The 13141-nt window shown below is 46.5% G+C and overlaps 1 protein-coding gene across 1 annotated transcript in view; it reads left to right on the forward strand.

Annotated features, from left to right (window-relative positions):
* Positions 1-13141, forward strand: part of cpamd8 (C3 and PZP like alpha-2-macroglobulin domain containing 8) — a 54029-nt gene that overhangs the window by 37113 nt on the left and 3775 nt on the right. The window contains exons 29-40 of the mRNA XM_065003058.1: positions 124-198; positions 1711-1876; positions 2032-2118; positions 2268-2404; positions 2628-2783; positions 4842-4904; positions 8696-8949; positions 9165-9252; positions 11046-11120; positions 11233-11338; positions 11557-11667; positions 12436-12648. Of these exons, the coding sequence (XP_064859130.1) occupies positions 124-198; positions 1711-1876; positions 2032-2118; positions 2268-2404; positions 2628-2783; positions 4842-4904; positions 8696-8949; positions 9165-9252; positions 11046-11120; positions 11233-11338; positions 11557-11667; positions 12436-12648 (1531 nt within the window). The remainder of the gene's footprint in view (positions 1-123; positions 199-1710; positions 1877-2031; positions 2119-2267; positions 2405-2627; positions 2784-4841; positions 4905-8695; positions 8950-9164; positions 9253-11045; positions 11121-11232; positions 11339-11556; positions 11668-12435; positions 12649-13141) is intronic.

The following is a 13141-nucleotide window of genomic DNA, read 5'->3' on the forward strand; positions in this document are numbered from 1 at the left end:
GACTGGCCTGTGGTGATGCCTGACATAGTGACCCAGAACCATAGACAGTGTGGAGAGATGTACACGTACAAGGTGTGTGTGTTTTCATAGGCACCATTAACCAGTGTTATTCTCCATCTAAAGGGAGGAATCCATGGAAAGATCTCGTTGACAGCGTACGTGGTTGCAGCCCTCCTGGAGACAGGAATAACTACAGAGGTAAGAGGAACAATGGGTGGGACCATGACCTTTCCTACCAATCAGCCTCACCTCCTGAACAGCATTATTTAGCACAGTGAATCCTTACCTGACATTTATATGTGGATGTAAATTGGACTTTCAGTGAATCTTTCAAGCTCAGACCTCATAACAGAATATGTGTGTGTATGTGTGTATGTCAGAGGAGGCTATTGGGAGGAGTTATAGGCAGACGGGCTGATTGTAATGGCTGGAATGGAATCAATGGAACGGAGTCAAACATATGGTTTCCATATGTTCGATATGTTTGATGCTATTCCATTCCAGCCATTACGATGAGCCCATCCTTCTATAGCGCCTCCCACCAGCCTCCTCTGGTGTGTGTGCGTGCGTTACTGTGTGTTTGCCGGTACATTCCCATCAGCACAAAATATGGATGTTCTGGCACGGCGCCCCTCATATTTGTTATGCTCCAGTGGCAGTCATCTAATATCTAATCCCTGGCTGACTGCATCAAGATATTTATGAGGAGGACATGCAGAGACAATGATGCCTGTGGAAGGTAGTACACGTCGGCCACATTCCTGTCATGGGGTACCTCGCCATGCTCTTACCCTGGTGCTGAACCCGAGACGACGTGCTCACCGGCCAGTTAAACCCTCTGTAATGTTCTTTGAAGCAACACTTTTGAACACACTGGCGGTGACACTGACATTTTGTCATGGTCGCTCTAGTAAAAAGATATCTTTGGCTATTGAAAGGTAGCAGTGTCCTTTATTTTAAGTGCGGTAGGCCCTTTATCTGCCAAAGTCATTGTTGCAGAAGAATGTTGCTGTTTATGTGTTCAGGGAGTGAGTCCATGTAATGTTTATGCTTTGTCCTACTTTGAGCGTGTTGCCAATACCAATGTTAAACCCCAGATTGTTATTGTGTCAGCTCTCAATTCATTCATGCACAGCTCTGCACAAGGTATTCACAAAGTATTTCTTCACTCCCTTCCATCCATCTCCCTTCCCCTTCACAAAACCCACCTTTTCTCTTCCTGTCTTCCTATATTTCCCTATCTATCCTGAAGGGCTCTCCAGAGAATCAGGCCTTTTAAAACTGATGCCAACTATAAAAGGAGACTTGACATCAAAGCAAAACTCCTTCCCTCTTACAAATGCAGTTATTTAAAAGATGACTAGGCAGACTAAAGTGAGTGGCTGCTGAAGTCATATCTGAGTGCGCTCAAGAAAACGGGGCACATCTGGAAAAGATGAAAGTGCTCCTACCTTTAATGCCTCAGAGAATGTTTATTTGCCTTTTGATAAGCAGCACATCTGAGTTGAGGAGTATGAGTTGGAACAGTACAGATCTTGAACATTTAGCAAAGATCAAATATGCCTGACTTAAGCGAAAGATGAATACGGATGGAGGGAAGGCGTTGTGGAGAGAGGTGTATCCATTTCTCGTACGAAGGTTTTGTCTGTGTGTGCAATGTGTTAGCGCATGTGTGTGTGTATTTATATAAATATGTGTACTCTTCCCCAGGAGGAGAAGATTGCTGTGGCCAAGGCAAAGGGTTTCCTGGAGAGTAACACATACACAGCTGATGACGCATACACCACAGCCCTGTCTTCCTACGCCCTGGCTCTGTTACGAAGCCCCTACGCTTCCCTCGGCCTCCGACGCCTCAACCACATGGCCATCACACAAGGTACTCAGCTGTAAGGAACTGATCTCATATCAGTTTGGTTGCCTACCAATTCATATTAAACACTAAACTAACATGGCACTGTTCTTTCTCACATTGTTCCTTACACTTTCCTTTCTCTCCATCACTCACTGTTCTTTCTTCTCTGTTTCAATCAGACGGCTTCACCCACTGGAGTCTGACGGGCAGCAGGGTGACCGATGAGGACACTTTCATGGGCTTCAGTGACGGTCTTTCTCAGTCAGGTAGACACACACACTGTCTCGCCTCCTGTGGCCACAGCTAGACTATCCTCTATGACTGATGATGTTCTCACATCTTGACTTTGAGTATTAGTGTGAATGTCTGGTGGCTGTCTAGTGTTTGCATACTAATAGTCTCCTCTATGTCCCAGTGGTGTCAGCGGAGGTGGAGATGACAGCATACGGCTTGCTGACCTACACCCTACTGGGTGACGTGGCCTCCGCCCTGCCTGTGGTCAAGTGGCTCTCCCAGCAGAGGAACGCCCTCGGGGGCTTCTCCTCCACACAGGTACCCCTCACAAGCCTCTCCGCCTCTTTGTCCAAAGCATTCTCCAAAATGTGGTTGTATTTTTCCTTTATATTACCAGATTAGCCTCACTGACATTTCAAATCTCTTTTAGAAGAGATAACCAGCACAGCAAAGTAAATTTGAAACAACTGGTAACTGTTCATCTGGTCAGACTGTGTCCAAAGCATCCTTCTAATAACTGTGTGTCTGTCCTCTTTTCTAGGACACGTGTGTAGCTCTTCAGGCGTTGTCTGAGTACGCTATCCTGTCATATGTGGGAGGAGTCAACCTGACCATCTCTCTGGCCTCTACCAACCTGGACTTCCAGGAGAGCTTTGAACTGCACCGCGACAACCAAAAAATCCTGCAGAGCGCCTCGGTAAGGAGTAGGGTCACGTTGCCCTTAGACTCTCATAATGGTTAAGGTTAGGATTGGAGGAAGGTAATCTGATCCTAGATCTGTGCCTAAGGGCATCTTCTTTCTGAGGTAAACACTCTTGCTCAAGTAGTTAAAGGACCCCTACGGTACCAAGATACACACTACACACAGAAGCAAAAATGACAGAATTGTCCATTTTCAATGATGGGTATCTTAAATAACATCCACTAAGTCAATGCAGTTGAGGATAACTAGGAGACTTTATCTAAGCAATGGCATGTGTTTCCCAGTGAATAAACCAGTGAGTGTGTTCAGGCTGTACATCTACATTTCCTTCTCATCCCCACAGTGAGGGAGTAGCTCAGGTAAGGGCTTGAACTTTTGTTCCCTCTGCCAGGCATGTCATTATCTGCCCTAATTAGCTGTGTCAGTTTAATTGGGGGTAATTTAGCTATGCTGGTTAGTGGCCAGGCTATTTGACTGCAGCTGCTTACATCAACAGCATTCAAATCAAATTTTATTTGTCACATGCGCCGAATACAACAGGTGTAGTAGACCTTACCGTGAAATGCTTACTTACAAGCCCTTAACCAACAATGCAGTTTTAAGAAAATAGAGCTAAGAAAATATTCACTAATATATATATAAAAAAGTAACACAATAAAATAACAATAATGAGACTATATCATTTTTAAAAAATTGTATAACATTCTAAAATGTATCATTTTTAGATAAAATTATACGAAATATGTCACCAAATAATTGTTTAAAACACTATTTTGCAATGAATGGCTACAGTAGCCTCAATAGCACTCTGTAGGGTAGCACCATGGTGTAGCCAGAGGACAGCTAGCTTCCGTCCTTCTCTTGGTACATTGACTTCAATACAAAACCTAGGAGGCTCTTGGTTCTCACCCCCATCCATAGACTTACATAGTAATTATTATTATTACTTCCGGAGGACGTCCTCCAACCTAACAGAGCTCTTGCAGCATGAACTGACATGTTGTCCACCCAATCAAATAATCAAAAAATTAATCTAGTTCTGAAAGCATAAGCTACAGCTAGCTAGCACTGCAGTGCATAAAATGTGGTGATTAGTTGACTCAAAGAGAGAGAAAGATAAAAGTTGAACCGTTTCAACAAATTAACTTCTTCAAAAAATAAGAAGCAAGAGAGAGAGATATTTCATCTTGTCTTTTCACTTTCAGTTTCACTTACTTGCAAATGCAGCTAACGTTAGTTAGTTTAGCCTACTGAAACACCCTGCTCAAACAGAGGGATGCTATGTTAGCTAGTTGGCTATGACTATCCAACACAACACTGGAACCCTTCCATGTAAGCTTTTGGTTTTATTCATTTATTGCCACCGGGGCCTGCGGTGTAACTGTAAACTGCTTACTGACTGTACACTGTAACGTTACTGCATGATTGGAGCAGTTTACTAACACATTAGTACTATTACCTATGTTGACTAGGACGTTACTTTAGCTAATATGAGGACAATGATGACAATTACTTTCGGTTATTATTAGTTGGGTTTTTTTGGTGTTCATTTGGTGTTCATTCAAAGAAGATGTACACTTTCCACGCTTCGCTTTGGTCTCATTCCGACAACGGATGTAACACTTGGCCTCGCCGCCTTGTGAATGTTGACCTGTTTCAAGGTCTTGCTCACATCGGCTACGGAGAGCGTGATCACACAGTCGTCCAGAACAGCTGGTGCTATCATGCATGCGTCAGTGTTGCTTGCCTTGAAACGAGCATAAAAGGCATTTAGCCCATCTGGTAGGCTTGCGTCACTGGGCAGCTCGCGGCTGGGTTTAACTTTGTTGTCCGTAATAGTTTGCAAGCCCTGGCACATCCGACAAGCGTCAGAGCCGGTGTAGTAGGATTAAATATTAGTCCTGTTTTGACTCTTTGCCTGTTTGATGGTTTGTCTCTCTAACCGCCTCTGTCTCCTCCCTCCCACCCCTTTTCTCTCTCAACCCTATTCTCCCTTTTTTTCCTCTTTCTCTCTCGCTCTGTCTCTCTCTCCCTTCCCTCCTCTCGCTGCAGATTCCCAGTATTCCCACAGGGTTGTTTGTCAGTGCTAAAGGCGAGGGCTGCTGTCTCATGCAGGTACGTTACTTCTGATCTCCCCCTTCTATAATTTTATTTTTCACTCACAGAGAATCCTCCAGAGGGGAAAAGCCAGTGCATTCCCATGACTCATTGCTCTAATGCCCAAATTCCTGACTGTAAATCGGAATGATCTTGTAAAACGTAGGGAATTGTTCAGCAGGGACTGTTCGTTCCCCAATTACACTGGATAGGATGCTGTTTTTCCTGTACCTTGTCACTAAAACAGAAAGCTATTTGAGGCCAGGGTGCATAAACAACTACTGGGGGAGTTTCTCTGTTCAGCTTCCTGCTCTAGATAGAACACAGCGTTCCTCCTCTCCTCACTTTGCCTTTCCGGCATGTTTAGAAGAGCCTGTCAACCTTAACCCTCTTCACATGACAGGTGATCATTATACTGGTCTCAAATGGGTTCTGTGATCCTTCAGATAACACTAACAGTTATTGGATCCTTTGAAAAAAGACAGAAATCTTATAAGCATAATTCTGCAGGTAGCCTAGCGATTAGAGCGTTAGGCCAGTAACCGAAAGGTCGCTAGTTCGAATCCCTCGATAAGGTGAAAATATGTTAATGTGACCTTGAGCAAGGCACTTAACCCTAATTTCTATAGGGTTGCCATTGATAATGGTAGACTGGTCGTGACCCCACTCTCCAAGGGTGTTTCAGGGAGAGTTGGGATATGCACAAAAAAAAACATTTCCAATTCACACATGCGTAATTAATACACATTTGTACATGTGTAAAATAGGACAGGTATAAGTGCCCACCAAATTATTATACATTTTATCATTACATATATACACTGGGGTATAGCCAAAGTATCCTATGATGGTGCCACCTTTCCAACAAGTCAGTTCATCAAATTTCTGCCCTGCTAGAGCTGCCCCGGTCAACTGTACTGTAAGTGACGGCAGGGTAGCCTAGTGGTTAAAGCGTTGGGCTAGAAAGGTTTCAAGTTCAAATCCCCGAGCTGACAAGGTACAAATCTGTCGTTCTGCCCCTGAACAAGGCAGTTAACCCACTGTTCTTAGGCCGTCATTGAAAATAAGAATTTGTTCTTAACTGACTTGCCTAGTCAGGTTTTTAAAAAAGTGCTGGTATTGTGAAGTGGAAACATCTAGGAGCATCAACGGCTCAGCTGCGAAGTGATAGGCCACACTAGCTCACAGAACGGGACCACAGAGTGCTATAGCACTCACTACTGAGTTCCAAACTGCCTCTGGAAGCAAAGTTGGCACAATAACTGTTTGTCGAGAGCTTCGTGAAATGGGTTTCCATGGCCGCACACAAGCCTTAGATCGCCATGCGCAATGCCAAGCGTCAGCTGGAGTGGTGTAAAGCTCGCCGCCATGGACTTTGGAGCAGTGGAAATGCATTTTCTGGAGTGAATCACGCTTCACCATCTGTCAGTCCGATGGATGAATCTGGGTTTGGCGGATGCCAGGAGAACTTTACCTGCCCTTATGCATAGTGCCAATGGTAAAGTTTGGTGGAGAAGGAATAATGGTTTGGGGCTGTTTTTCATGGTCCGTTCAAAATCTTAACGCTACAGCATACAATGACATTCTAGATGATTCTTGGCATCCAACTTTGTGGCAACAGTTTGGGGAAGGCCCTTTTTGTTTCAGCATGACAATCAAATCAAAGTGTATTTGTCACGTGCGCCGAATACAATGCTTACTTACAGGCCCTAACCAACAGTGCAATTTTGTAAGCAAAAAATAGGTATTAGGTGAACAATAGATAAGTAAAGAAATAAAAAAACAACAGTAAAAAGACAGTGAAAAATAACAGTAGCGAGGCTATAACAGTAGCGAGGCTATATACAGTAGCGAGGCTATAACAGTAGCGAGGCTATATACAGTAGCGAGGCTATATACAGTAGCAAGGCTATATACAGGCACCGGTTAGTCGGGCTAATTGAGGTAGTATGTACATGTAGGTATGGTTAAAGTGACTATGCATATATGATAAACAGAGAGTAGCAGTAGCGTAAAAGAGGAGTTGGTGGGTGATGGGTAGCGGGACACAATGCAGAGTAGCCATTTGAATACCTGTTCAGGAGTCTTATGGCTTGGGGGTTAAAGCTGTTGAGAAGCCTTTTGGTCCTAGACTTGGCGCTCCGGTACCGCTTGCCATGCGGTAGTAGAGAGATCAATCTATGACTGGGGTGGCTGGGGTCTTTGACAATTTTTAGGGCCTTCCTCTGACACCGCCTGGTGTAGAGGTCCTGGATGGCAGACAGCTTTGCCCCAGTGATGTACTGGGCCGTACACACTACCCTCTGTAGTGCCTTGCGGTCGGAGGCCGAAGAGTTACTGTACCAGGCAGTGATGCAACCCGCCAGGATGCTCTCGATGTTGCAGTTGTAGAACCTTTTGAGGATCTCAGGACCCATGCCAAATCTTTTTAGTTTCCTGAGGGGGAATAGGCTTTGTCGACTGTCTTGGTATATTTGGACCATTCTAGTTTGTTGGTGATGTGGACACCAAGGAACTTGAAGCTCTCAACCTGCTCCAATGCCCCCGTGCACAAAGCGAGGACATTACATAAATGGTTTGTCGAGATCGGTGTGGAGGAACTTGACTGGCCTGCACAGAGCCCTGACCTCAACCCCATTGAACACCTTTGGGGTGAATTGGAAAGCCGACTGCAAGCCAGGCCTAAACGCCCAACAACAGTGCCTGACCTCACTAATGCTCTCATGGATGAATGGAAGCAAATCCCTGCAGCAATGTTCCAACATTTAGTGGAAAGCCTTCCCAGAAGAGTGGAGACTGTTATAGTAGCAAAGGGGGGACCAACTCCATATTAATGCCCATGATTTTAGAATGATATTTTCGACGAGCAGGTGTCCAGATACTTTTGGTCATGTAGTGTACTACCTTACCCCGTTCAAAGGCACTTCAATCTTTTGTCTTGCCCATTCACTCTCTGAATTGCACACATACACAATCCATGAGAGGAACCTAGAGATGAACCAGGCTCTGAGGGGGGGCCAGTCCTCTTCTGGCTGTGCCGGTGGAGATTGTAAGAGTACATGGCCATTAAGGCGAGATCGTTCTTCAAGATGTTCAAATGTTCATAGATGACCAGCAGGGTCAAATAATAATCACAGTGGTTATAGAGGGTGCATCAGGGCAGCACCTCAGGAGTAAATGTCAGTTGGCTTTTTCATAGCCGAACATTGAGGTCGAGACAGCAGGTGAGAGAGAGAGATTCGAAACAGCAGGTTCAGGATAAGGTAGCAGGTCCGGTGAACAGGTCAGGGTTCCATAGCCGCAGGCAAAACAGCAGAAAGTGGATCAGCAGCACAACCAGGTGGACTGGGGACAGCGACAGCAAGAAGTCGTCAGGCCAGGTAGTCCTAAGGCATGGTCCTAGGGCTCAGGTTCTCTGGGAGGGGAGAGAGGGAGAAATGGGAGAATTAGAGGGTTCAGCCTATCTCTGTCCCCCTTCTCACTCCACACATTCCTGCAAACCTCTACACATACACCACTTTTCCAGCTTTCACACCTCTCCCTCCCTCAGCACATCCCTCTCTCCAGTCTGCCAGTGCCTGAGGCCTGGAGCACCTGGGCTGTAATGAGATGACAAGATAGGCATGATTAAAGAGAGAGTGTGTGTGTACATGCATACCTATGTGCAGGAGCGCGTGCTTGCGTGTGCGTGTACTAGCTTCCACACTCAATGGGTTTGCTCTACAACATAGGTTCTCTGCACTTTCTATTACCTCCGGAATCGGGAATAAATTCTGTCTCTCCAAGCTCTGCTTGTGTTCTCGCCTCAGATTGATGTATCCTACAACGTGCCTGACCCCGTGGCCAAGCCAGCCTTCCAGCTTAAGGTGGACCTGAAGGAGCCCAGGCAGGAGCGCCACCCGCCAGCCCCGCCCTCCCCCCGCCACGCCAGCCCTCGCTCACGATCCCGTTCCGACAACCGCTCGGAGCTGAGCCGCAAACGCCGGGCTGCCACCGACGATGAAGACCCCGCAGCCCACCAAGACGACCTAGACTACCGTATCACCCTGGAAGCCTGCGCCAGGTACTGCAGAGACTGCAGCAGCCTTTTAGCCTAACTAGCATTTAGCCTGGTAGTTGGCCTAGTTCTGCTAGCATCTAGCCTGGTAGTTGGCCCAGATCTGCTAGCATCTAGCCTGGTAGTTGGTCTATTTCTGCTAGCGTTTAGCCTGGTGGTTGGCCTAGTTCTACTAGCATTTAGCTTAGCATCTAACTCTCTTAGCATTTTTCTCTCTTCAGGTGGCTCCACACAGGTTCTTCCAACATGGCTGTCTTGGAGGTCCCTCTGCTGTCAGGTTTCCGTGCCGATGTGGAAAGTTTGGAGAGGGTAGGACATAAACATACACTCACATTACAATGTCATACAGACAGACGGCATGTAGCATAGCGGTTAGAGCGTTGGGCCAGTAACCGAAAGGTCACTTGTGCGAATTCCGACAGTCTGTAGATGTTCCCTTGAGCAAGGTACTTAATACACATTTGCTGTACTACTATGGCTGATCCTAATACAACACATTTCACTGTGTATGTGACAATAACCCCCCTGAAGGCCATTTCAGAGGTGTAGTGCAGAATTGATCAGTCCCCTTCTGTTTTGCTCAGTCCCCTATGCTGCTCATGCTTCTTCCCCTGTCTCAGAGAGGTGTTTGTGGACGTGTGTTTATTAACGGAGGAGGACATTGAGTGGCTCTGCCATTGTGCTGCTACTCTTGGCAGATATAGACAAAACATTTGCGCCACTGTACTGAGTATCCGCTCTGCTTCTCTTGTAAACACAAGGGTCATGCTGAATGTTACTGGGAATTGTGCACTGTGTGTGTGTGTGTGACTGGGTGTGTGTGTGTTTGTTTATACAGCAGTGGGGTAATCACTATTGAGAGGGTATTTTTACTGCAGTGTCTGGATGAGGGCCAGCTCTGGCCCAGTGACGTTACTGTTTCTATGGGGCTCCACAAGGAGCCAACACAAACCCTCACAGACCCTCTCTGGGGCTATTACCCAGCCACCAGGGAAGGGCTGGGCCACTGGGGGTTGCCATTGTTTATTCCAACTACCCCACTCTGAGAGCCAGGGGAGAGGGACCCAGGGACGCATGGCAGACATCTTAGAGAGGGGGGTGAGAGGTGAGTTGAAGTCACCTCCCCAGGCCCTCTTCAAAACACTTGTCTCCCTCATTTCTGCAGAGTTATGGGCCCCAAAATCAAACTATCCACCTTCGTAAAGACCTACCTACCTGGGGGGACAGATTTACAACCACTCACACACACACACACACACACACACACACACACACACTATCTCCCTGAGACTTGAGGGAGTCGGTGCTGACCTGTATATTGAAGTGGCTTACAAGCTCCTTTTACAGAGCCAGCCCTGCTCACCTCCCTGCTGTACGACTGCCTGGCTGCCCTGACCAGCAGCATTCCTCACATCATGAGACGGAGCCTCGCTTATGCAGTCATGTCTTGAGGTTTTCATAGATGTTACTTGGAATCCTTACACAACATACTTTGGCCTCTATTGCTCTTTTTATCCATAAAATGAGCTGAGCTGAATGGAGCAAAATGCCTTTCACACTATGCTACCTACTTTATGTTACTTTAAGTGCTCAGAGAAAGTGAATGGAATACATTTCAAGTTGTTACTATAATTATAGTTATTGTCAAGAGAGAAAACAACACGGCCAACACACAGCCTACTTATACACACACACACACACACACACACACACACACAAACACTATCAAGCTCTCTCTCCCTCTGTGTGTGTGTGTCCCAGTGGCGCCAGCTCAGGCTGAGCACCTCATAAACTTAATCTGTCCGTAGGACTACTACCTTTTAGAGAGCCCTATGGGAGGAATTACCCCCCCCTCCAACCATACTTCCCACAACACCTATCCCCTTAGGCAGTAAACAGAAACTCCCTCGTAGACAGTCGACACAGGTACTGTTATTGGAAGCTGGCTCCCTCCCTTTGGCTTGTAAACAGGCTTGGCTTGACCTACCTACAACTGGACTGAAAGGTCACCAGAATTCTCACTGGCCATCAGTGAGACAACAGAAAAGCTTAGAATTGAGTCGGACTCTTGAGTAGTTCATCCCCCTTTTCCTATCATAAAGCTGCTGCTGGACAAGAGGGTTGGTCTGAAGAGGTACGAAGTGGATGGAAGGAAGGTCCTCTTCTACTTTGATGAGGTGAGTTAGCCATACCGGTATATCACCATTGTAATCTGTGGTGTACTGTACTGTGATCAGTTCTAACTGTTTTACATGTTTGCACTGTCTCTGTGCTTGTCCCACAACGCAGATCTCCAGTCAGTGTATGACATGTGTGGCCTTCCAGGCTGTCAGGGAGTACATCATGGGCAAGACAGCGCCTGTTCCGGTCAAGGTGTACGACTACTACGAACCAGGTGTGCCTCTGACGTGATGAATATTTTTAACAGCACCTCACTTTGCGAGCAAGAAAACCCTCCTTTGTCTTCACGATGATTAACTGACAGCCTTCTCTCAGAGGAAATTGGAATTCTCTGGTCTGTGGTTTAAAATGCAAGTACAGAGTTGTTTTGTGGAGAGACTTGTCCACTACTCCTACAAAGCTGTGTGTTTCTGTCTCTCTCTCGCTATACAGCATTTGAAGCCACCCGCTTTTACAATGTGAGCGAGAGCAGTCCCCTGGCCCGCAAGCTGTGTGACGGCACCACGTGCAACGAGGTGGAGAGCTCAACCAATCAGTGGATAGGTAAAAGTTACAACACTACTGTATGTCCATTAACGGAACTACCACATTCTCTTTGTGTTAGTCCCCATTTATCCCAGCTAATGAAGCAGTGAGAGAGAGAGCAAGTGAAGGTGTGACTTGTGTCTGACGGGGCTCCTCTGTAAACCTCCATTTCCTGTCCCTTGACTTACTAAGAGCGTGTGTGTCGTGCCTAAACTGTTATTGGCACGGGCCGATGTTGGGAAGAGAAGAAACAGAAAAGCAGGCCCACACAGGAATGCCCACTGGCCCTGGTTGTCATCGTGCCGAGTGTTTCCGTTTCAGCGACACATACACATACACACACACTCTCATTAGCGGGGACCGATGTTGCTACAACAAATGGCAAAGTTTGCCCCTGTCACCGTGGTGACGGGTGGATGACCCTGTTTGTGTTGATGCTGTGTTTTGCTGGCTTGGCTGAGAGAGAGAGAGGATGAGGGGCTGGGACCCCCATGCAGCTGGAACCAAGGCCATGCCCAGACCCTGGGGAACAGCGCTCATCAACACACATCCTCTCACACACATAATCTTTCTCTCTCTCTTTCCTAACACTTTCCCTCCTATGAAAGATGTCATCTCTTTATTTGCCTGACCCATGTTTGGAATATTTAGTAGTAATTATGGTTGCATTCCACTACTAAAGTCACACAATGTTGAAACACATTGTTAGAAAAAAGCAAAAGTTCAAGATCCCCAAAGTTGAAAAATATATAATTTCTCCTGTCCGGTGTTTTTCCTTTGACCCAGGCTTTGTCCAGGGGAACCAATGTAACAAGGTGTTTGGCTGTCTGGAGGAGGAGCAGTTTGAGCGTTGCACCTGCTACAGGGACTGTGGCTATGACGGAGAGCCTGTGTGTGGCTCAGACGGACATCTCTACCAGAACCAGTGTCAGATGGAGGTCTTCGCCTGCCGCAACGGGACCCGCATAGAACAAATGCCCATGTCCCAGTGTCCTCAGAGTAAGACTACTCTACTAGGGATGGGCTCCATTCCATTTGAAATTCAGTTAATGAGTTGAAAAATCCTCAATGACAGTAATGGCCAATGAATCAATTTATGAGTTTGATGTCAATTCATCCTCTGAATGATTGAAATGAAAGCTGCTACAGCTGTGCCACCACACCCACTGGCTGCTCCTAACACTAGCATGCCAGGCTCTGAACCCCTCCCAGTGTCTCTGCCAGCCAGGGTCACATGTGGCTCTGATTTATCGGTCAGCTACCACACCTCGAAGAGCTAAAAACGCGATATACTTCATAGTCAAACATTACATCCACTGAAAAAATGTCTCCAAAATGTTTTGATTATGAGAAACACCCTTTGAGGAATTGAAGAGAGGACGTGCTGAGAAGAGGGTGCAGGGTAGCCCAACATGCACGTGCACATACTCTCACACACGCACACACACACACAAGTAGGAGAAGAAAGAGTGAGGTGTGTGTGTGTGGCTGT

This window comes from Oncorhynchus nerka, linkage group LG17 (assembly GCF_034236695.1).
Source record: "Oncorhynchus nerka isolate Pitt River linkage group LG17, Oner_Uvic_2.0, whole genome shotgun sequence".
In the NCBI taxonomy this organism is placed as follows: domain Eukaryota; kingdom Metazoa; phylum Chordata; class Actinopteri; order Salmoniformes; family Salmonidae; genus Oncorhynchus; species Oncorhynchus nerka.